At 41.1% G+C, this 23,001-nt stretch overlaps 1 protein-coding gene across 2 annotated transcripts in view; it reads right to left on the bottom strand.

Moving 5' to 3' along the window:
* Positions 1 to 311: 311 nt before the first annotated feature.
* The window catches only part of bcl11aa (BCL11 transcription factor A a), a 60,891-nt gene continuing 38,201 nt past the window's right edge, over positions 312 to 23,001 (bottom strand). For both annotated transcript variants that reach the window (XM_033613472.2, XM_033613473.2), the window contains exon 3: positions 312 to 6,202. In XM_033613472.2, the coding sequence (XP_033469363.1) occupies positions 3,954 to 6,202 (2,249 nt within the window). In that variant the 3' untranslated portion in view covers positions 312 to 3,953. The remainder of the gene's footprint in view (positions 6,203 to 23,001) is intronic.

Genomic DNA, 23,001 nt, shown 5'->3' with positions numbered 1-23,001 from the left:
CTGAGTTCATTGGGTTCAAGCAACAGCACAAGACACAGGCCTGATTACGGAAATCATGTAAAGAATCCTGTGCAGGTCACCACTAACACCTAAAACACACTTGGGAGGTGGAACAATGCCCTCTGCACTACATGCCTGTAAATGCTGACTTGTGAAAACTCTTCCACTTTAAGTAATTTATGAGAAATAAACATTTATATTAGAAATGTGTAAGAAGATACCAATGAGCTCCAGGATAGGGGGGTTATTACACACATAGTCATGCACACGCTTGATTTAACTTGACACACACAGTGGAGATAAGCGACAAGTGCCATTATACTTTCATTTTTTTTATTAATTGTTTTTCGATAAAGGGACAAAATGGGTGTGTGAACAGGATTATGCAGACATCTGCCAGAAAACACAGACAGTGGTTTTCCCAATACAACTGAACAGAGACCCCAAAAGTACAACAGAAATTAAAGAGCTAGGTTTGTCCAATGACCATGGGCCACCATTACAAAAAAAAAAACAAAATCAAAATTATATTATAACCAAAAATAAAAAATAAAATAAAAAGAAACCAAAAATAAGGATCCATTCCATGTCTCTGTTTTGAACAGAGCATATAGGTAATAATAAATAGTAACTCCCATAGTAAAAGATAAAGTTCAAGTTCAAGTTACAACAAACAGCTCTCAGAATAGGAATAGAAAAGGCTGATAACAAAATATTCCGCATTGCCATTTACAAAAAAGTCTCAACTCAAGCAGGCTTCTCCACATCCCCCGGGTCATTTTTAAATATGCTTTGCATATGAAAGTATACCCAATCTAAATATAAAGCACCATTTAGTATTTGGCAATGAAAAGAAACTGCAAAACATTTAATTTCTTTTTAAATGTATTTATTTTGACGCTTTTTTTTTCGTAATCCATGTACTGCATATGAAGGTTTTTTTTTTCTTTTTTTTCCTCTCTTCTTGATGTTGGAATGTAGTCAGGTGGGAGGGGTGAGAGAGACAGAAGCACACAACAGAACAGGCCGACGTCAGCTTGCATTACTGCATACAAGAATGGCAGCAGGGGGAGGGAGGGAAGGAGGTCCGAACCAAAAACCAAAGAAGATATGTACAACCACCTCTGTGGACAGGAAACAGAGCGGCGGCCATCTGATGGCCCGTGACGCCTCCCAATGCCACATACTTTAGCTGCTTTTTTATGGGGTTTTTCCTTTTATTTCTTTAAACATACAAATAATTCGCACTATATTATCCTGCCAAATTAAAAAAATATACCGTGGCAGCTTGGGATTTTTTTTCCACTACCAAAAAAAGGTATGGTAAATACCTTTAGAGAGAACAAGCAACAGTTAAAAATACGAGCCTCAATATAAATACTATAGTGCCTACTCTAAGTGAACATTGAATTCAAATACAATTCTAGAAATACAGAAAAAGTAGACCATAAATGTGTTTAAGCATAGGAATCGACATGAGTGTGCATTTTCCTATATTTTAAGTTCTTTATTATATATTCATATATAATCTTAATCCTTTCCCCAATGCAAATTGTATTTCAACCTGAAGAGCTGTGAAGAGCCAAGGCAAAATAAAATACAAAACCATCACAGAATTTTTTTTTTGTTTGTTTTTTCGTCTTTTTTTGTTTTATCATTTCATATATACTGTGATCGGAGTCTTGAACACCACCAAGACGCTGAGGAAAAAGAGAAACGACAACAAAACTTAAATACAGTTTCCCCTAAAAGATAGTGAAGTGTTATTTGCAAAAACGTTTATTTTCATATCTATAATTAAAGGAAGATTTATACAAAAACAGATTCTCGCAGTGTGAGCAACAAGATTTGAGTGTCTGTTGTCTAGCCAGCAAGGTCTATAAATGATTCAGGTGTAGATGAAAACAAAGTTACAATGCAGCTCCTTTATAAATGTGATGTTGGGTACTTCTGTGGCCAAATTGAGCTTTATTCTGTGACTATGTAGGAGCGCTTGGTACTTATGTAACTCCCATCAAACCTTTTAATTCACAGACCTTGCCGACAGGGTGAATTTTCAGCCCAGACTAAGCACTGGGGTTTCTAGGGGTAACAAATTGACAAATGGTCAAAGGTGAAACGGCAAGGGTACAAAGGTCAAGGTTCATGAGGGTGGAGTTGCTGGCAACAGATTATGTGTCTCATCTTTTACTGCTTTTAACAATGGGACCCTCGTCATTTGACAGCATTTCAACAGCGTTTTCCCCTTCAGCGTAAACTTGTAAACTGGGAAAATTGCAACAGTGCACTTCATGTCCTATAAATGACAATCTAGCTTTTAGACTCAACCCATGTACCAACATTGCATCAGTGTGGGAAAATGCAAGAGAGATGTCAGTACTTACTCTCAGGCAGAGTGACAAGTGCTATACTATGAACAGCTTGAATGAAACTCAACAAGGAAAAAAGCTCTCCTTTTGGGTTGAAAAGCAACAGCAAACAAAGAAATGTGCCCTGCATTAGCCTATGCATACTGATTAAAATTATCGCATTTTACTCTTTTCAAGAGCCCTGGAGTACAGATATTTCTTTTTTTTTTTTTTGCAATTCTTTCTTTCATTTTTATGCAATTCATAGTTAATGACCCTGTTTTGATACCAGAAATGTAAAGTGAAAGAGATTGCCTCTTATCCCCCGTAACATGTATGTAGCTTCCAGTTCTGTGTAGCTTTCTGTCTGTCTAGCTTGTAGTTATTTCAATGCTCTCAAATACGGTTAGCCTCACTTGGAGTTCATATATTACTTTATGCATTGTTCCACACACTGACATATCGAAACAGCGTCGTAGGTTTGTGCTAACGCAGATACATGACACTTCTCAGCCATGCGCTGTATCCCTCAAGTTCAGGATTGTACATTACAGATTACCTTTATCTCAAAAGTACCTCCTTACCAGAAACAAAACTACAAATAATTCAGATATACACAATACTGCTTGTACCATGCTTGCCATGAAATCCACATATTAAAGATAGCCTATTGAACATGTAATAGGTAGCTAAATGATGATTAACGAGAACTCTCTGATCTTTCATCATGAGTTGTCACAGTCCATTTGAGCAGTCAGGTGCTTGATGCAAGGACCTTCCCTGGGTGGCTTAAACCTTTTAGCTTTATCTAATGTGACCCCACACTTATACCAGATAAGATTATGGCCAATGCAGTCTTGAGATATCAAAGGCACTCTTTCTTATTCTACCAAATGATAGTACAAATTGAATTCTTAGCACACCCTAGTCTTTTTAAAAGAAATTTGAAGGTTGTCATTACTTTCAGTTTAGTCATTAAGCCAATGTATGATTTTTTTAAACCCTGTGTGAACATGCCGTCTTTTAGAAAGATCAGGATGAGTGCATTTCCAGGGTTGTAAGAAGAGGGTCGAGTCAAAGACTGTTCACTTTCCATGTTACAAAACAAAGCTGTACATGATATGTGTTACAGAATGTATGCAGCATGGATGTATCTTTCTTGTCTTTTCTCTTTTTGAAGAATAAAAAGAAAAAACAGAACAAGAGAAAAACAGCAACACATTTACTCAACAACTAACCAACCAGGGACAAGTTCTTTTCTTTTTCTTTTTTTTTTGATTAGCAAAAACATACTATGCATGCTGACTAATTCTTAAAAATGGAAAAGGAAAACTCAAAAAAGAAAATAGTACACAACATGTAAATTATTGCACAAGAGAAAGGCTCGAAGTTTTGCGTCAATGCAAGAGTATTGCCCCGATACAGATCATGCATTCAATGGGTAATGGAAACGGGGTGTGCTGGTGCAGAGCACATGGTCTTAAGCTTCCACCAGACTGGTGAAAGTGGAGTGTTAGGGTTGGGGCAAATCTACAAGGGGCTGGGAATAAACAGGGGACTAATGGTGGACATAGCTGCGGGGGAAAGGTCCCATAGTTCGGCCTTCTACTCTGACTTTATTTCGGTACTCAAAGGACGGTCACTGTGCCATTTTTTCATGTGTTTCTCCAAGGTGCTGTAGACACTGAAGGGCATCTGACAAATTTCACACTTGTACACGTCTTTGCCCACCTGACCGTGGGTCTTCATGTGGCGAGTAAGTTTGGAGCTCTGGGCACAAGCATAATTGCACAGCTCACACTTGTATGGTCTCTCCCCTGTGTGGCTGCGCCGGTGCACTGTCAGGTTACTGCAGTTCTTGAACACCTTGCCACAATACTCACAAGTATCACTCCTGCGGCCGTCCTTGGAGTTGGGCCGTCCAGGACCCCCGAGGTGTGGTGTGCTGCCCCCACTGCCTGTACCACTGCGGCCCGACATCCCACCGTCCAGTTCCCCCGGAGGGGTCGAGAAACGCAGACTACCATTCTCTGAAGAATGCTCAGATGAGGAGGCAAAGGGCGATTGTCTGGAATCCCCAAAGTTCAGAAAAGGGTCCTTGAGTTGTCGTGAGGCGGCATAGCCAGCCAGCCACTGGGAGTAGACGTTCTCCGTGTTTGGGATTGTGGGAGTGGGTAGGTCAAATTCTTTTTCCAGCTTGATGCGTTTGGAGAAAGGACTGAGTGGACTAGGGCTACCCAGAAGCAGTTTTTTTGAGAGGCCAACAGAGGCAGATTCATTAGGGGATGCTCCCCGCCCGTTGACTGTTGAGACAGAGCCCTCTTCCCCACGATCTGTTTCCAACACTGAGTCCCCATCACACATCTCGCGATTGTGGTGATGGTCTCGGTTGAGGTGGTGATGCAGGTGGTTCTCCTGGGCCATGGCATTTCGTTTGTGCGCGTTGAGGGCTTCGCTGAAGTGATGCATGCTAGCGGCCAGGCCCATTCCTTGCATCACCTCAGGCAGTGAGCGAGGGATGGACCCCTCATCAGCGACTCCTCCCAGTCGGCTTCCGATACCACCGTTGTTTTCATGCTGACGTCCTGCTTCAAGGTTCAACCCAAAGTGATAGCTATTGTTGTTTCTTCTGGCAGCCCTCTCTCCGTTCTGCTCTTCTTCCTCCTCTACCTCCTCTTCCTCCTCCTCCTCATCTTCTTCCTCCTCCTCTTCCTCTTCCTCTTCCTCCTCTTCCTCTTCCTCCTCTTCCCCATTCTCACGTAGCATGCGGTTATTCTCACTCTTCAACTTGGCCACCACTGACTTAAGGGCATTGCTTGCACTTCCCAAGTGCTCACTGGTACCAGGCTCTGGAGAGGAAGCTGTTGAGAGACCATCTTCTGACTTGCCCGTGTTTGGCGAGGACGATTTGTGCATGTGTGTCTTCATGTGGCGTTTCAGTTTGCTAGCCTGTGTACAAGCATGATCACACAGGTGACACTTGTACGGCTTCTCTCCTGTGTGGCTGCGCCGGTGCACAATTAGATTACTCTGAAACTTGAAGGCCTTGCCACAAAACTCACAACACTTTGATTTCAAGGGGGTGGTAGCAGAAGGGGTTGCTCCTGCTGAGGGGAGAGGGGTGGTAGGAGTGGTCTGAGAACCCACAGGTGACTGCATGGAGCCTGGAAGAGGGGGTGGGGTGGCAAGATATGGAGGTTTGCTGCCCCCTGCACCTCCTGTGCTTCCGCTTCCCCCTCCTGTCTGGAATGGCTGGAGCAGGCGCTGCATGGGGCTGGGCCGGCTGGGGGATAGTGGGGGAGTGGACCCTGAGGTGTTGCCCGCCAGCTCCCGTAGCCGCCGTGAGAAGTCCATTGTCGGAGGCGGGTCCAGGGGCAGAGGGGGATTGAGGCGCAGCACCCTGTCAAAGGCACTCGGGTGGTGGGCTGCCAGCGCCAGCTCCTCTGGGCTCAGGTGTTGGGGGTCCAGGTGGTTCCTTGGAGGGGGGCTGAAGAGGGGTGGCGTGGGTGGGAAACGCTGATGATGGCCCCCACCAGCAGTGCCAACAGCACCAACTCCACCCCCTATTCCGACGCTGTCCCTTCCACCTGAGCCCGAGCCAGGGATGCGGAGGAGGTTGAAGGGGCTCGCATCAGGAGGCAGATGGAGGCCGTGAAGAGGAGGCTGAGAGGGGCAGTCCGCACCCCCACCCAGGGAGGATGGCCCACCCATGCGTGGGGTGAGAGGGCTGCCGTGTTCACTTTCCAGATAGATACGGAAGCCGTGGGTGTTCTGAGCATGCTGCAGCAAGAACCAGGCGCTGCCATAGGACTGCTTACATGTAGTGCAGGTGTAGGTGGTCGGCTCCTCCTTACCTGTTATGACAGAGAAGAAAGACTTGGGTAAGGAGGAATTTAAAACTATTAAAAACATTTAACATGAGGCATTACTATAAGAACAAGCCAATATCAGAGTCTGTTAAGATATAACTATTTTCTTCACATCCATTTTTGTTTTTTTAAAGGCTGCAATGCTGTTAATTTTGGAAACATTCACACAGCTGTAAATAAAAAGTACTGTGCACAGAATAAAAAATCCATGAAGGACAACTCTTTTCAACTTGGCTGAACCAATTTTTTATTTGAACCTTAGGCCTAACCGTTACAGCTTTTAAAAGTGGTCGGCACATGGTGTTGAGGGCTTTGCAAATACAACAGTAGCTGTTATTGAGGTCATGCCCCACATGAGTAGCATGTGAGAAGTAGTGTGTGTGTGTGTGTGTGTGTGTGTGTGCATTTGTTCTTCTCACAGACTGCTCTGGGACATAATTTCTCCCTTTAGACTGACTGTGAGTCCTCCATTGTCAGCAGGAGAACAAAGAAACAGGGCTATCCCGGTGGACTACCACTTCCCACTGATCTACCAAAACAGAGGCCCGCTCACAAACACACATACACTCACATGCAGGAGAGGCAACAGAGAAGAATCCTTTAGTCCTTTAAATTACTGCTTCCTCAATTCTGCAGCAACAGCATAAATACATAAAAGTTAATATGATATCTGACGAACTAGGAATGGTTTTTACTCAGTAATATAGCTGAGAAAAGGTTGGCGATTTATTATTTCAAAGTATAACCCAATCAGTAAATACTGGCTCAGAAATGATTTCTTTTTTTGGCAACCTAAGAATAAAAATTCATTATACACAAGTTTATTCATGTATACTATATTCCAGTTATATTCTTTTATGTAGTTTTGATAGTCCAGCACCGATCACCCCACAGACAAATGCACATACGCATACTCTCCATTCACACAGACAGAATAAGACACCCCAGCCGCCTGAGGAAAGTAAAACAGTAGGAGTGTAAAAACATTTTGGCTCCAACCGGAGAGGAAAAATAACCCCTCAAAGCTTCTTCCCTCAGTTAAGCATGCCAAGTCACTTTGAGACGGCGACGAGAGGAACATTTAAAACAATAATTGCCTTTGAATGGCCTCGGCGATGATGACCTGTGGTGGGACCCGCAGTGCATGTGTAATCTCATTAGGGGACCGAACGGACGGCCATCAGCTCGTTTACAAGATTAGATGACAGACAAACCCCCGTTGCTGCCATGCAGAGCTTTCCACCATTAAGCACAGTGCAATGTGGGTGCGTTTGACAAAGTGAACAAACAGAGATACACATCCATATGTGAAGACACAAATAGATACACACACAATCAAGCAGAAATATGCTTGAAAACACGAAGGTTAGACATTTATGTCATATTTCAGGAAATACCATCAACAATAAAAATGATTTAAGGTGGACAGTTAAGTCCTTAAAACATTCTTGTGACCATATGTGGGCAAAGAGCTACACAAAGGACTGGAAAAAGACACGAGAAAAAATATTTAAAGAAAAAATGCTGCTGTGAAAGTAGGCCAATTTTATTACACACTTTGTTATTTTTTTTTTTTTAATATTAAATAAAGCAATTACAAGCACATACTTACAAACATAGTAAACCCTATAGCAGGTATATAAGGAGAGCATAAATACTGGTAGGCAGCCTCACTACCCCAGCAATGAATTCATTTCTCCATTAATGGCAACCAAAAATTGTTCTTAACACACTAAAACTTTATAAACTTTGTAGAAAAATCTAAATATTTAAAATCTTTTACTATCACATTTTAAATTGTGGTCAAAGATAATATGTGTGCCCTTCCAGGTGTGGGTAGAAATGCAGTTATTTATGGGATAACAGCCACGACAATTATGTCAACATCCAACAGTGTCAAAAGTTGCTGTAATATTATTGCAAAATCAGAATAAATAAACAGATGTCATTCCAGGGGTCATGATATTGATGCTAATTATCTCAGATGATTTTTGATGTAAAAAGCTATTTTGTTGTAACATGTCATGAACAATAAATTACAAAACATCCCATTAATATGTAAACAGGTAAGGTGGGTTGTAAAAATACACACAAAACAGGACAAATCGCTCGCTAATTACCAGCAGAACGACAAATTAGGAGTGAAACTAAAAGGATGTCATGGTTTACATGGAAGCTTTTATACATCTGCACACTGCAATTTACCTCTAATAGCCAGAAAGAGAGAGTCAGAGAGGTTGTGGTGAAAAAACTGATTTAACACATATCTGCAAAGGGAACATTTGTGTATGTGCTCATGAGAGTGTGTGTATTTAAAAGAGTAATTTCCCCCCATGCTATGGGACTTCAGAACATACATAAACACTAATTTAAATTGGCAAAGATGTGATTTTATTGACAAAGATTATACTGAGATTATACAAACGTGGATGCTTGTAGACAGGGGTCCTGTCTGTTAACGTATTTCAGCGTGTGGAAGATTCCTTTCTTTCATTGCCTCCACCTTCTTTGTGACCATCCCTCCCTTCTCACTTTCTGTACACACACAGACACACACTTATCCCACATGACCAACAGTTTGGAAAGGCAGCTAAATTATGGATCATTAAAATCGGCACAAATTACCACTAATTGTGGCCACCTGCATCAGATCTAACCTGTGCATATCATTTGCATTATCAAGACCAGGGAGGCTTCATTTATTTATTCATCTTTTTTCTCCTCTGGTTAAACCACTTCAATCCTGGGCACTGACAGTATTGAAAATAAAACTGCACTTTTTCCACTTTAGTTGAATCAGGAGATGGGGTTATCCTTTCGGTACACATTACGTTTCATATGGGAATCAGCATTTATCCTGCACGGGCGCAGCCCTTTCCTTTATTGACCAGATCCATAGTGTGGAGTTTGCTTTTCTTTTGCTTAAAATGAAGCTGTCACATTACCAAACAGTAGTTTTGACCATGAAAAAAAGTCTCTCTCACTAACGTGACAGTCTGATATCTGCATTGTTGTACACACAAATCAAACAAGTCAAGCTAATATTTTTAGAGCATATTTTTGACAGGAGAGGTACAGTCTCAATAGTGTATAGGCTGCTGTCTTCTTTTGCCTCTGAAAGCAATTTCCAAATGAAATTACAATGGGAATGTGGCATGTGTATAACCACAACACAATTGAATGCAGAGCTTAAAATAGTACTAAAACATCAAAGTGTGTCACATATAAGGTTCTGCAAATAAAGATAATACACAGGGGCCTATATTACAACCTGCACATTTAACAAAATTGAACATACATTATCAAAATTGTGCTGGCATGGTTTTGAAGTGGATGCACTTGTTGTGGTATTGTCAAATATTACTGAAAACTTGTCATGGTTCCTCAATATATAGATACTATTGAGTAGTATTGTATATAGTATTATATAGTAGTACTGTGCATAGTATATAACACTGGCCTTTGTATCAGCTAAGCGGATCATCCTAATAATTGGAAACAACATAGGTGTTAACCTAGGTGTTTCAGCAAAGGGAGCTGGTATAAGGACTTTATGAACTTGCTATCAATGGAACAGACAGCTCTAACTCTCCAAGACGATGATAGGCCTGTTGAACTTGATGGACCCTTTAACTTTATTAGATCAGGTCTTGATAAAACCTTGAAAAGAAGTCTCATATATCATACACGTGTATCTTACACTTTTACACACACACACACACACACACACACTTCTTTCTTTTTGTGTTCTGTTTTGCTCTCTTTTTTTTTGTATTATTTTGTCATCTTTGTATTGAAAACTATTAACTAAAAAAAGCATATTGTTGTTGTATGTAATTGCACAATTTTGCTTTGGAATGTGCCATTATCCTATTGCAGTTACAAGAGATTTCAATAGTGATGCAGGATGTCAAATCATCTATTCAAAGTCAAAATGATGCTCTGGAAATTAAAGCAGTCACTCTACATTCACATTATAAGTGTTCAAAAGGACATTGGTATTGCAAGTACCCCAGAAGACTCCTCTCAGGGGCACACTAGTGGGGGAAATAGTCAAAAATTTCTAACCATTGATAAAGCCCAGATTACATGTATTATCATGGTTACTTGTCAAATAAATAATGTGACAGACTTTTTAAAATAATATAGGAGTCCTCCCTCCTCTGAAAGGTGCACATGGTTTAATGTAGAAGTTCCCAAGCAGGGGTCAAGACCACCTCAACACAAGGGGTCAACTTTTTGGTTGAACTGGTCACACCTGGCATGCATCAAATGATGGCAGGTAATGACAAGAACCTTTGTTTTGAGAGGGCATATGCCAAACTGATGGAAATCACTAGTTTACTCAGCTTCTACAATTGCAAAGAAAAAAACTGTTTGTCTTTGAATGTGTGATTGTGCTGATTCTGACATTGGACTCTAAGAAAAATCCTTTGAATCGAGTCCTAAAAATGTAAATGTGCCTGAAGTGATTCAGTTATTTTTACATGCATGAAAATGGATGTACTGAAAGGGTAAGGAGGCCCACTTAGGCTGTGTATGGACAGGGCCCAGATTTTTTTGCTACACTGAACTATATCAGCTTCACCAAGGAAAACTGTAAAACGCTGACAGCACAATGATTATACAGAGTAAAAGGACTGTTTTCAGACAAAGATATGGGCAAAATATTGAGAAAAACAAGTGCAAGGCACAATAGTTTAACTCTTGAGCTAATACGCTCCTTTTTGACTCATAGCTCAGACTTGTCTGCACACTGATTGAAACTGTAAGGTTAATGGATTTTAGAGTAGGCGACCGCTCCACTCTGTCTCTCTGTAATATACTCCCATCAGCCACTTCATTAGGCAAACTCTCCACCACTGGGAGGTAGAAAAATGAAGTGAGAAAGCGGAATGGAGAATGGTAGATGAAGATAGATAGAGTCAGAGAAAGGGAAAGAAAGAGATGAGATAGGAGAGGTAATCCCTCTGGTATAAGTTTAGATAGAGGTGACAAATACCTGCTGCAACTTTTAAGTTTGGATACAGCAAGGATGTTAAGAGGGGAAAGAAGGAAGAGAAGAGAAGGGAGGGAGGATGGGGGTAAATAATCGCATCGGGTTCTTTACTTGGGGTAAATGTCAAAGCCATACAGCCACTAGTGAGACTCTGGAGAACACACACACGCACAGTTCCAGAAATGTCCTACCACTCAATACCAGCCATGCTACAGTGACAAGCACAGGCATTAAGCCCTATTAAGCCAAGGGCATTGCCTGGACACTTATGTGGAGCGAGATGGGAGAGGGAGGCAGTAAGGCAGCGCGGCTCATGTTTCACGACACCTTTCTGTGTGTGTGTGGGTGTGTATGTCTGCGTGTGTGTATGTGTGAGGGACAGAGAGAGAGAGAGTGTGTGTGCAGCAACTTCCCCTGGCTCTATCCATTCTTCTCAGAAGGAAGTGTAGCGCTCTGACCCAATGGCTGTCAACGGAGCTAAAATAAAGCCAGTGCAAACTGAGGAGACACACTGTACATCCAGGGAAGGGTGCTTGTTCAGGTCAAAATGCACTGGAAGCATCAAACACTTTTTTAAATGCATCAGATTTTATCAAAAGCACAATGCACACAGATGTTTTTGTGTCACAATGCGTTAAATGTCCAGTGTGTAAGATTTATGGGGATATATAGGCAGAAATGGAATAAAATATAATAAGTATATTTTCTTTAGTGTGTAATTACCTGAAAATAAGAATTGTTGTTTTTTCGTTACCTTAAAATGAGCTGTTTATATCTAAATAGAGATGGGTCTTCACCAACGGAGATTGCCATGTAGCACCACTACGTTTCTACAGTAGCCCAGAACAGAAAAACTAAACACTGTCTCTAGATAGGGCCATTCGTGTTTTTGCATTAGCCACCATAGTTAGCAGCCCCTCTGCAACGAGAGCCTTGGGGAAAGAAAACAGATTTTTAACATGAAACTGCTTTATTCAGTGTTTTTACCAGTTTAAATCACCAGGTCTGTTTGTTTTGGAGAGGAGGAGACCTCAGTGGATATTTCAGCTCCCGCTGAACACTGAAGGAAGTCTAACCGGGAGACTTTTCAGCTGGTTGCAATCTGCAGTCCTCTTAATAATTTCTTACGTCAACTCTCTTCTAATCCTTGTCATGTGAACCAGTGTTATTCTATACAAACAGCACCTACAGTACAATACAGTTTGCTGAATTAATGTGCCTGCAGCTCATAATAGCACAACTGTGTAAAATGATACACCACAAACATCACTTTCTTGCTTAAAAGGTTCACTTGAAAAGACCCCCTCTTCTTTATATAGTCTTAAAGAGTTCTTCTATGGTGGAAGCCGACTGAAGTACTCGAGGCAAATTAATATTTTCTGCTGCAAGGACACATGACTGTCCACAAGGGTCCACAAATGTCTGCATGACATAAATTCTGCCAACTGCTCATGTCCATGAACATACGCATGTGTAGGCTGCACATGGTGTAGAAAAGCAAAATCAAAAGGTTTAATATATTAGATCTTTTTGTGGTACTATACAAAACACTGGAGAGTGTACATGTAAGACAGCAGCTCATGAGGCCAGCAACACACTTACATGAAATAAATTCTCTTTAATGAATCCACCTCATAATGTCAGCCTGTGTAACTGTCTGTTCTTCAGCCAGTCATTCTGTCCTGTAAATTAGCTGGATTGCCACCATTACATCCCTCTCCGGCCAGCTGGGAAACAAAAATGGATGCCAGGGCTTGGCTACCAGCTAGGACAGACCGACCACTATCTTACTGGCCTTATATGATTTTATCCATCTCTACATTCTCAATTTGTTCTTCTTTCATTCACTATCCCTTGTAATACTCTTTATCACTTCCTTCCTTCTAGCTCTCTATCCTCCCTTCCTGTCTCACTATCCCCTATCTCTTACTTTCTTTGTACTAAGTAGGGCCGTCTCCTTTACAGCCCTCCCTCCCCACCTCCTCCACCCCCCTCTTTCCACCCATCGGTGGTGTCCTTGGCTGGGTCCACCTCTGGGTGAGATGATAGTAATTGAGGTAATGGAACATCGCTGAAACAGGATTAGGTACGCATACAGGGAGTGAGGGACAATGTCCCTTAATACAATTTGGGATTTCTGTCTGAGCCTCAGGCTTTCAGGATCTGCTGCTTGTATTTACATCTGGGCATCGCAGCTCACCCCTGATCACCCCCTGCTTTATCTTAAAGGGATACCTGGACATTTCACTATAATTTTAGCCTTCTATTAAAGTGCACATGTATTATAATGTCTAAAGGCATTTGAATGGGTAAAAAAAACAGAATATTTGGTGCACATTTTCTGAGCACTAACCTGACCTTTGACCTCTCTACAGAGAGGGAAGGAAGGAGAATTTCCAGCATTTGTACAGCTTACATATAAGACAGTTAGTTAGTAGATGAATGATGAATAGTTTTAAGGTAGGGCCATAAACCAAGCTTTAGTATTTAATTGGTTTGCGGTGAAAATGTGTTGAAACCACCAACCAAAAGCACTAGTATTTGAAAACCTGGGAAAGAGATTCAGCAATCAACCATCTTTCTCGAGAGTTACATGCAGCACCTTTAAGATAAGGCAAATTACAAGGAGTTCTGATGATCACACTTAAAAAAATTACAATGGGGAAATGGGTGAAATAACATGAGTATGATCATTCCATGATAAGGCAATCTGTTCATGTCTGTTTCACCCTCACCTTCCTTCTTTCTTTCTTAAAATCCATATTTATTTTCAGTGTCACATATAAGAGCTTGCTGATCAACACTCAGATAGCCTCCTCATATGTCATGACTCCCACAATACATTTGTACTGTAACTGATACACTGCCCTACTTAAATAAAAACACTTTCATGACTCTGGGAGCCAGCCATACCAGAGAAAATGATTTTCAAATGGTTTCTGCAGAACATGGACATTATCGACTCCATTGTCATAACCCAGCCTCCCTCCCTCCGTCCTCCCTCCATCATCACCCACTAAAGTGCAACAGTTGTGGCTTTCTGCTTCAATCCCAACAGTCAGTTATACTGCCCAAAAGCACTTTACCATAACATTGTTGTCATGTGAAAATCTTGTTACCCTAATTATGGCTCTTTTTATGTTTTAATTTCAGAACTGCATGTTCTTCTTGGAGCTGGGGGAATTCAATGACCCTTGGGCATATATATGAAACCATTTCAAAACCCTGTTGGTTAGACTCAAAAACGCATGGTGGTCAAGTTCAAAAACACCGTTGTTAGGAAATCTGGGACACCAGCGAGAATAGGAACATTGTTGCATACTTGAATGGCATCCTATTAAATTGTCACAAAAATTCCTGTAATTGCTATTTTGGCATCATAAACTGTCATACCAATGTCCTGGGCTACATTCTACCACAACTTTCAGTATAGCCCAAAGAGAAGAGATCGGCACTCATCTCCTCTCCCCCAATTATTTTCCCCTCTATGCTCAAGCCTTCTTGCTAACTGGACAGCCAACAATTGGAATGCAAACAGTGGCAGCTGGTGTCCTGTCCGCTCACTGAAGGGAGCAATGCAGTCAAATAACAACATGACTGCAATTGCTCGAAAAGGCGGTGCTCTGCTTGGAAGGAATCAGCCTCTATTACTGGCTACGAGTTGCCGGCTAGATCAAAGCAACTTCCTGAAACACTGCTGGTACGAGAAGAGTATGCCAATCCTGATGCAAAGAATGGTTGTGTATTCATAAAAGGGGGTGGACAAACTACATGAACTACCTTACAATATATGAATTAGGAGTAGGGATCAGTATTCCTTGCCTTGCGGTCACGTAGCATTATGTACTGTTTGTAAACCTTCTCTCAAGAAGGAAGGGCTCTGCTTTTTTGACAAATAAAGAGAATTAATTTCTGCATCCCATAAATGTTCAGTGGCGTATGTATCTGCTAGCTGGGGAGGCCTTTGACCATTCACAACATTCTTGGAGATATTATTAGAGGCAGATAATCCAACAAGCATGCCCATTTTATGCAGTGGCTAGGTGTACAGAGGTGTGACAGTGAGCAGGAATTGAACCTTTCTATTAAGCTCTCATTCATTACACACTACTTCCATCCATTTTGTGTGTCAAACCCAGCGCAACACCAAGAATGTTTTTAAGGGGAGACTGTCCGAAAGTGTGCACCAATATGTACAATTCAGGACTAAAATACACTCAAAAGACAGAGTTCTTGGAGAGAGTTCGGACAGGCAATGTGATGCAGATTTTCACCCTGTCTCTGAGTGTGGCCATTTACAAAGTATAATCATGCCTTTAGGCATTATAGGATAATCATTTTGTACAGTCAAGTTTGTTGAAAGCACCCTTCAGTTGCACCATGGGCTCTAAGGTGTACCCAGTAAGCGCCCCTCCATCTTGTCAGCAAAATGAACTCATGACAGTTTGGACAGAGTTTTTTTGACTAAAGGAGTATAAGTAATCAAGGTTATTGGATATTTGGACTTTGGGACCACTTTAAAGGTAGAGTCACAACTTTCTTATGGCTCCCTTGTTTACCATGCTAGTGTTATGGTGAATCTGAGTGAGTAATACTTTAGTGCTAATGGTTTCTGTATGAAAAATCTAACTGAGCTAACAATACATAGCATGTCCATGATGACAAAAGTCTAAAATTCAACGTTATATTTTAATGTGCGGTGCTTTGATGCTTAGAACCAGCTTTAGCACATTAAAGCTAGCTCATTAAAGCCAGCTCATTGAAGTGGGTTGCCCGTGGCGATCAGCCCCCTCACCCCCTGTTAAAAATTAAGAAATGGCCTGCTGACTTACTCATGTTTCTTCTACCTGTAGAAGAAACTGTAGAAAGAATCACTGAGTAGGTTTACATGTGTGCTAGTAACCCTGTTGGCAGTCTTGTTTTGTTTTGATCATATTTAAGATATGATGTTTGCATACAACATGAAGGAACCTGTTTTTTCATTTCCCTGTTTGCATGGTTACAATGATGTGATTATCTGCATCTGTCAAGCATTTGTTTCCACCCCATCCCAACAACTCTTTGCCACTGTTTAATTTAAGATCATATTCTGGTTATAATCTCGTTTTTGGAATGTCCTGATAAACTGGCTCAGCTTACCACTATCTGTCAAATTTGACTTCTTCATCTTAACACTCATCTGGATGAAAGATAAGAGTTCTTTTTTCATCTGAATTACCAGTGTCAAGGCTACACTTTTACTTAAGCTTGTGGAACATCATGCCTATCTATCATCAACTACTTCGCATCTTAAATCAAGGACACTCTTGCATGAATAAGATGTATCTATCAGAGTATTCCAGCTAGCATGGTTTGGTTATCAAAAATAAGATAAGGGCTTATCAAGGTTTCTACAACCAAAAAATAAACAGGCTATTGAAAAGTTGTGATCAAAACCAGGATACTGACATACATGTTAACATAGTGATTGAAAACCGCAAGGCCCTAATGTATCTGTGAATGTCTCGACATGCTCAATACAATCACTGGAGTGTTAGCTTTTCTTTGTAAGTAAAGTTCTGGAAATCTGGAAACTTAAAAACACCTTTTCATTTTTCAAAGAAAGCTTTTTAATCCACTTTAAAGTTGTCAGATTTATAGATATTGAATATCAAGGTAAAAAGCCAAAATACTGTCACTGGTAAAAACCTACATTTGTTGAACCTAAAATAGCTCTTTTGCAAAAAGAAGCCTCCAGGCCTGACAATAATGATCTGGTATTTTTATGGAAGACAAACTATGAACGCATTTGAATTACCAAAAACAACAATGGATTATTGAGCCAGTCTGATTACATGCTGTGTGTGCATGGATGTGCGCGAGAATGTGTGTATCTGTGTGGTCCTGCTGAACAGCCACTCTAGGCTGATGAGCAAAAATATCAATACCGTCTGTCCCTATGTGTGTGTGTGTCGGGGGATATATCAATACCTTCTGTCTCTGTGTTTGGAACCCCTGCTGGGCTACAGACTGTGCTATCTGCAACTCTCTCACAAGTAATCTACTTGTGTGTGTGTCTGTGTGTGTGTGTCCGTGTCCATCCAACCACCCATTATAGCTCCCATGTGACAAAGTTTCCTCTTCCTTCTCTTTGTCACACACACAAACACACACTCCCTCTCTCTCTCTCTCACACACACACACACACACACACACACACACGGTAATGTATCTCGTAAAGTCTGTTCTAATGACACAGCCAGGGCCCTTAAACTGTGTTTATAAATGTAATTAAATGGACCGGCCTTTGTAGAAGCATCCAAGCGCACTGCAGCAATGATCCAGTGTGTGTGCATGTGTGTATGAGTGAGTGTGTGTGTCCATTTGGAAGACCGGTACTCACGATGGCAGGGACAGCCTCCACTTAACCCTAAACCACCATGGTGAAATTACAGAGCATCCAAATTACAACACTTATGCGAGCAGAGAGAGAGAGAGAGACAGACAGAGAGAAAGAATGGGGTTTGAAAGAGGAAACTTGGTCCCAACACACACACACACACACACACACACACACATACACACACACACACACACACACACACAATCCTGACTGACTCAGCTTGTGGACTTCTACTTGAAACCCAGAATGCAGAAACTTTCTTTCAACTCCTAATCTGTTGCAGATTGGTGCCCCTAAATCAGATTTTATGTGGTCCCTTCAGGCTGGTTTTGACGTTGCTGTCATGCAGCCATTTGATTGATAACATCCTCTGTCAAACTGACAGTTTACATACTAGATGACATGCTGTGTCTTTTGCGTTAAGTTCTTAAACAACTGTGCAGTCCTTACTCTCGTTAACAAGTTAATTTTTTAGAAATAAATTCTAAGATTTAATGACGGTGCTGGTAAGCAGATGCACAAGAGCTAAATGTCATAGTCCATGTTCAGACAGACAATAGCACTGACTGACAAAAATGCTACCCCCTTATTCATTTCAATGAAGTCAATGTGTTGACACAGTAGGGTTCTGGCAAAACAACATGTCCTCTGGCAAAAAAAAATTCCTGGATCAACTTCTGCTGCAAAGTTAAGCGACATCATGAGGTAATAAAATGTCTTGGACAATCAAACACACGCAAGCACACATTCTGGGTAGATTACTTTGTAATATGAATGTTTTGATTGCAGATCAAACATCATACTCATGGGTCTTTCACTCAGACTGACCTTCCTGGTACATCTCTTCAGTAGCTGAGGCAATATATACCTAATCTCTATAAACAGATATCTGCATGCAGAATCTGTAGACAACAAGAAAAGATTTCTGTATCGGAAGCATTCTGGTTTATAGTCCAAGTAGTCATGTTTGAGTGGGCTTTGGTTTTATGCAGGTACCTTTATATGTAAAGAGCGAAAAGGGCACAATGCATTGGCCGAAATGCAATCTTGGAACCCATGGGTGATCATCTGATGACGGTCTAGCTTTTTGATTGGTTTTTTTTCTAATGTCTGTTTTTAGATATAAGGTAGAATATATGGACCTGTTTAAAGTTGCTAATTGAACTGTAAATAATAACTGGTGCACTGAAAAGAGCCAAGTTTTAGTTGGAATATCTGATGGCTACACCAGAACCCTCGAAATATTTTCTGTTCACCCCAGAAGCTTAATGTCAACAGACCAATAGCAGGTGGGTTCAGAGATTGTGAAAGATCCACCAATGCAATGTTCTTTTCAGCCTGACTAGTTATTTAATATTTGGTCCATTTAGTATAGGAGACATACAGTGTGTGAGCAAACACAATAACATAGAACACTCAAGGAGTACTGAGTGTACCAAATCATTAATATTACTGGTCAAATCCGTAACGTGTCATGGTCAGATTGACTATGATATATTGTATTTTACTCCCGGTTTAAAAGAATGAAAGAATGATGCAATAGAAACTCTCATGGTGCAATAACTCTGTTTCAACAGTGATACTATCACTGTCAATCAGCTTGAAAATAATGAACAAATTCCACAGTCAGTTGAATTTGAACGTTCATTATGGACCTTGGAAAAAGAAATTTGATATTAAAGAAACAAGGTCCATTTACTGGTCATAACTTACAGGTCCACTGTGTAGGATTTTGGGGGGATATATTGGCAGAAATGGAATTTAATACGTATATTTTCTTTAGTGTGTAGTCTCTTGAAAATAAGAATCATTGTGTTTGTACTATCTTAGAATGAGCTTTATATCTTCACAGGGAGCGGGTCCACATCTACCAAGATTGCCATGCTTACAGCCGTGTTCCTACAGTATCCCTTAAACAGTCAAACAAAACACTGGCTCCCGATAAGGCCATTTGCGTGTTTATATTTTTGCATTTATGTGTCATCCATCGTAGTTAGAAGACTATCTCTGATGAGTAGTGTTGTAAATACACTAATACATGTGTATTAATGCATGAAACTGCTGTATTCTGTGTTTTTACCAGTTTTAATCACCACATGATTTTGTTTTGGAGAGGAAAGGACCTCTGCAAATAATGCAGCTCCTGGTAAAATCCTCCTGAACATGAACAATGAAAGAATTCTAACGAGGTGCAATCCTCAGATGCCACTAAATCCTCCTAAATTTTCCAAATTTTACCTTTAATAATTGAGTGTTTGAAAGCAGCAGAAAAAGCTATAATAGTGATTTCAACAGGATAGTGTCCCTTGGTCTTAACTGACTTTAAAACCAAACTAAATTACTGAAAATCTGTAATTAAAGATGTTTCCAACACAAAAAACATAGTAATAATAATCTCAATCAGTTGGCACCTTGAGTCCAAAATCATTCATCTGGACAAGTCCAGCCCAAAGTGTAAGTTACCAAAGTTGACAATTAGAAAAGGTAGTTTTACTATTTTTATTACTAAATATATATGTCCTTTATTTTTCCTGGAAGCACACACACACACACACACACGCCCACACACTTGTGTCTTAAATCCCTGATGAAACAAGAGCACATGCTGAGAGGAAGCAGATTTTCTTTAGTGCCACAAGCAAAAGGTTGGTGGTCACTGAAGACATACACACTCCCAAACACACACACATTTATACACAAAGCCAGTCTGGTATTGAGTGATCTGCAGGGACCTGCAACAGCTGCCAAGCAGGACAATTCAGTCATCAGTGTGTGCGTGTGTATGTGAGTGTGAGTGTGTGTGTGTGAGTCTTGCAGTGACCACAGTGGGAGATCACTCTGAGCCGAGCAAACACCTCAGCTGGCCGGAGGCCCACACACACACACACACACACACACACGCACGCACGCACACACACACACACACAGAGCTCTTTGCTTCCTCTCTTCATCTAATCCCTCCTCCGCCCAGTTGGTTTCATCCTTCCATCTGTCCATCAACACTGCATACAGGTGGCTGTCCTCTCTCTCCTTTTTCTCTTTTCTATTGCTCAATCCCTCTTTTTATTTTCCACATTCCATCTTTCCCTCTGTCTTCATCTCTTTCACTGCCTCTTTTCTTCCTCATGACTCGGCATTGAAACAGAAAGGAGAAGGGAAGGACAGGGGAAATCAAGGAGGGGGGGGGGTAAGGAAAGAAGAACAGCGTGATGAGAGACGATGAATCTCTAAAATACAAACAGCAAAACACATCTTTACCGCCCACACGCACACGCATTTACGGCAACATGTGGACAAGCTGCGACTCGACCGGAGACGCCACGCTGCTGCCAAAAACCCTTTCGCCTGTCTATTCTTTCACTCCATCCCTCCCTCCCACTTTCCCTCCTTGTTCTCCTCCCTCTATTCTTTCACTCCATCCCTCCCCTCTCTTAATCCCTCCATCTTCCCCTCCCAGGTGGGAAGCACTCAGCGCCGTCTCTTTAATTGTATTCATCCGACAAGGCCAATCGATAGAGGACATATTTAATACAAATTTATGACTATTAGCCATCAGCGATAAAAAGCCTTTTTTTTCCTAGATAGCTCTTGCTTGTGGTGAAAGAGAGGAGGAGGAGGAGGAGGAGGAGGAAGGAGAGGAAATACAAGCCATCCTGCTTTTAACACAAACAGCCTCCCACAGTCTCACTGTCCGACCTTGGAGAGATACAGTTTAAGCTGCAAGAAAAACACGAGAATTCAAGATTTTTTTTCTTTTTTTTTCAGACAAGGCTTCAACTTCAAGTGGGTCTCGGGTGTATTTGGGAGGTTTTTCAGGCATTTGATTTCAGTGCACAGTTCACAAGAGGATTTCAGGATGGACTCCAGCACAGCGGCACTTTCTGGCAGGGATAATAAATTATTATATAGGCTGGTTATTTTCGCATTTGTGAGATAAACTGCTTCTCCACTATTGAAAAGCCATTAGATAGCAACACAATATATTTAAGATAATGTACATAATCAGGTTTGAATGATAGGCATTTTAAAGGGCAAACTTGAACACTATTTGATGCCATTTCCACAAATAATTTTCCTGCTTAAGGCAAAGAAGCTAAATATTAAACTTCATAGTTCCCAGATTCGGTCCCTGTTAGAGAGACAAACAGCAAAGGGAGTGTTACGATGAGATAAAGCACGAAGACAAACTCCCCTCAGCGCTCCTTCACAACCTTGTCTACTTAACAAACACATAGGCTTGATTCATTAGAGCTGCAGTCACTACACCCTGAGAGCCCTATCGATCCCCCAGACGTTTTCTACAGGCCGGGGAAAAAACTAAGAGCAGAGAGAAAATAGAAAGATGGAGAAACAGAGAAATGGAGGAAAGGAAGGAAGAAAAAAAAACGAGAGAGACAGGCTGAATATATGGCTCTGTTAATATGAAGCGAGCAGCAGTTTACCTGCCTCTTTAAATTCATTCTAGTGTGCAAGGCGACTGTGACGGCTCCCGGAGAGAAAAGCCCCCCGCTCGTCGCCAAAGGAAATCTTTCGCCCTCCAAGAGAAACAAGGTGTGCATGAGCTGGAACCAAAGTCAGATGATGGAGAGATTTTTGGTTTGTGTGAAACCACCAGTCAAACACATTGGAAAGACAGCAAGGGTTGGTATTTTGGGGGAGTTTGACTCATCCTCAGTGTGAGATAGATTTCACCACGTTAAGCCAGCAAAGCCAGTTTTTATTTGTACAGCTGATTTCACCAACTTGATGGAGTGATATGATATGAAATCACTAAAGAAAACTGTCATAATCAATAATGACCAAAGGAAAATTTGTGCTCTAAAGTTAAATGCTATATTAAAAGAGAAGTGTGTGGGATTTAGTGGCAAACTCCCGGTTAGAATTCCTTCTGTTTTCACCATTTTAGAGGTTTCTACCAAAAGCCATATTGTCCACAGAAGTATCTTCCTCTCCAAGACAATGGACCTGGTGATTTTAACTGGTAAAAACCCTGAATAAAGAAGTTTCAGATTAAAATGCAGTGTTGTATTTTTTTTTTTCATTACTGCTTGGCATGTCGCAGATAATTTAAACATTAAAATCAACAAAGACAGGATAATCATAAAAATCTATGTTTCCTGATGATGTTCACTCATTGCAGAGGAGCTGCTAACTACAGTGGCTGATGTGAAAAAGCCAGTGGCCTTCACTGGGTCCAGTGTTGGTTCGTCCACTCTGGGCTACTGTAGAAACATTCTGGTGCAACGTGACGCACTCTGCGGATGATGACCCACTCCCTATGTAAACAGCTCATTCTAAGGCAAAAAAAACACAATTATTCTTATTTTCAGGTGATTACACAATAAAGAAAACCTACTTATTGCATTACATTCCATTTCTGCCAGTATATCCCCCTGAATCCTA

Source organism: Epinephelus lanceolatus, chromosome 17 (genome assembly GCF_041903045.1).
Source record: "Epinephelus lanceolatus isolate andai-2023 chromosome 17, ASM4190304v1, whole genome shotgun sequence".
NCBI classification, from domain to species: Eukaryota; Metazoa; Chordata; class Actinopteri; order Perciformes; family Serranidae; genus Epinephelus; species Epinephelus lanceolatus.
The sequence above is the reverse complement of the archived record's forward strand: the minus strand, read 5'-3'. Positions and strand labels throughout refer to the sequence as shown.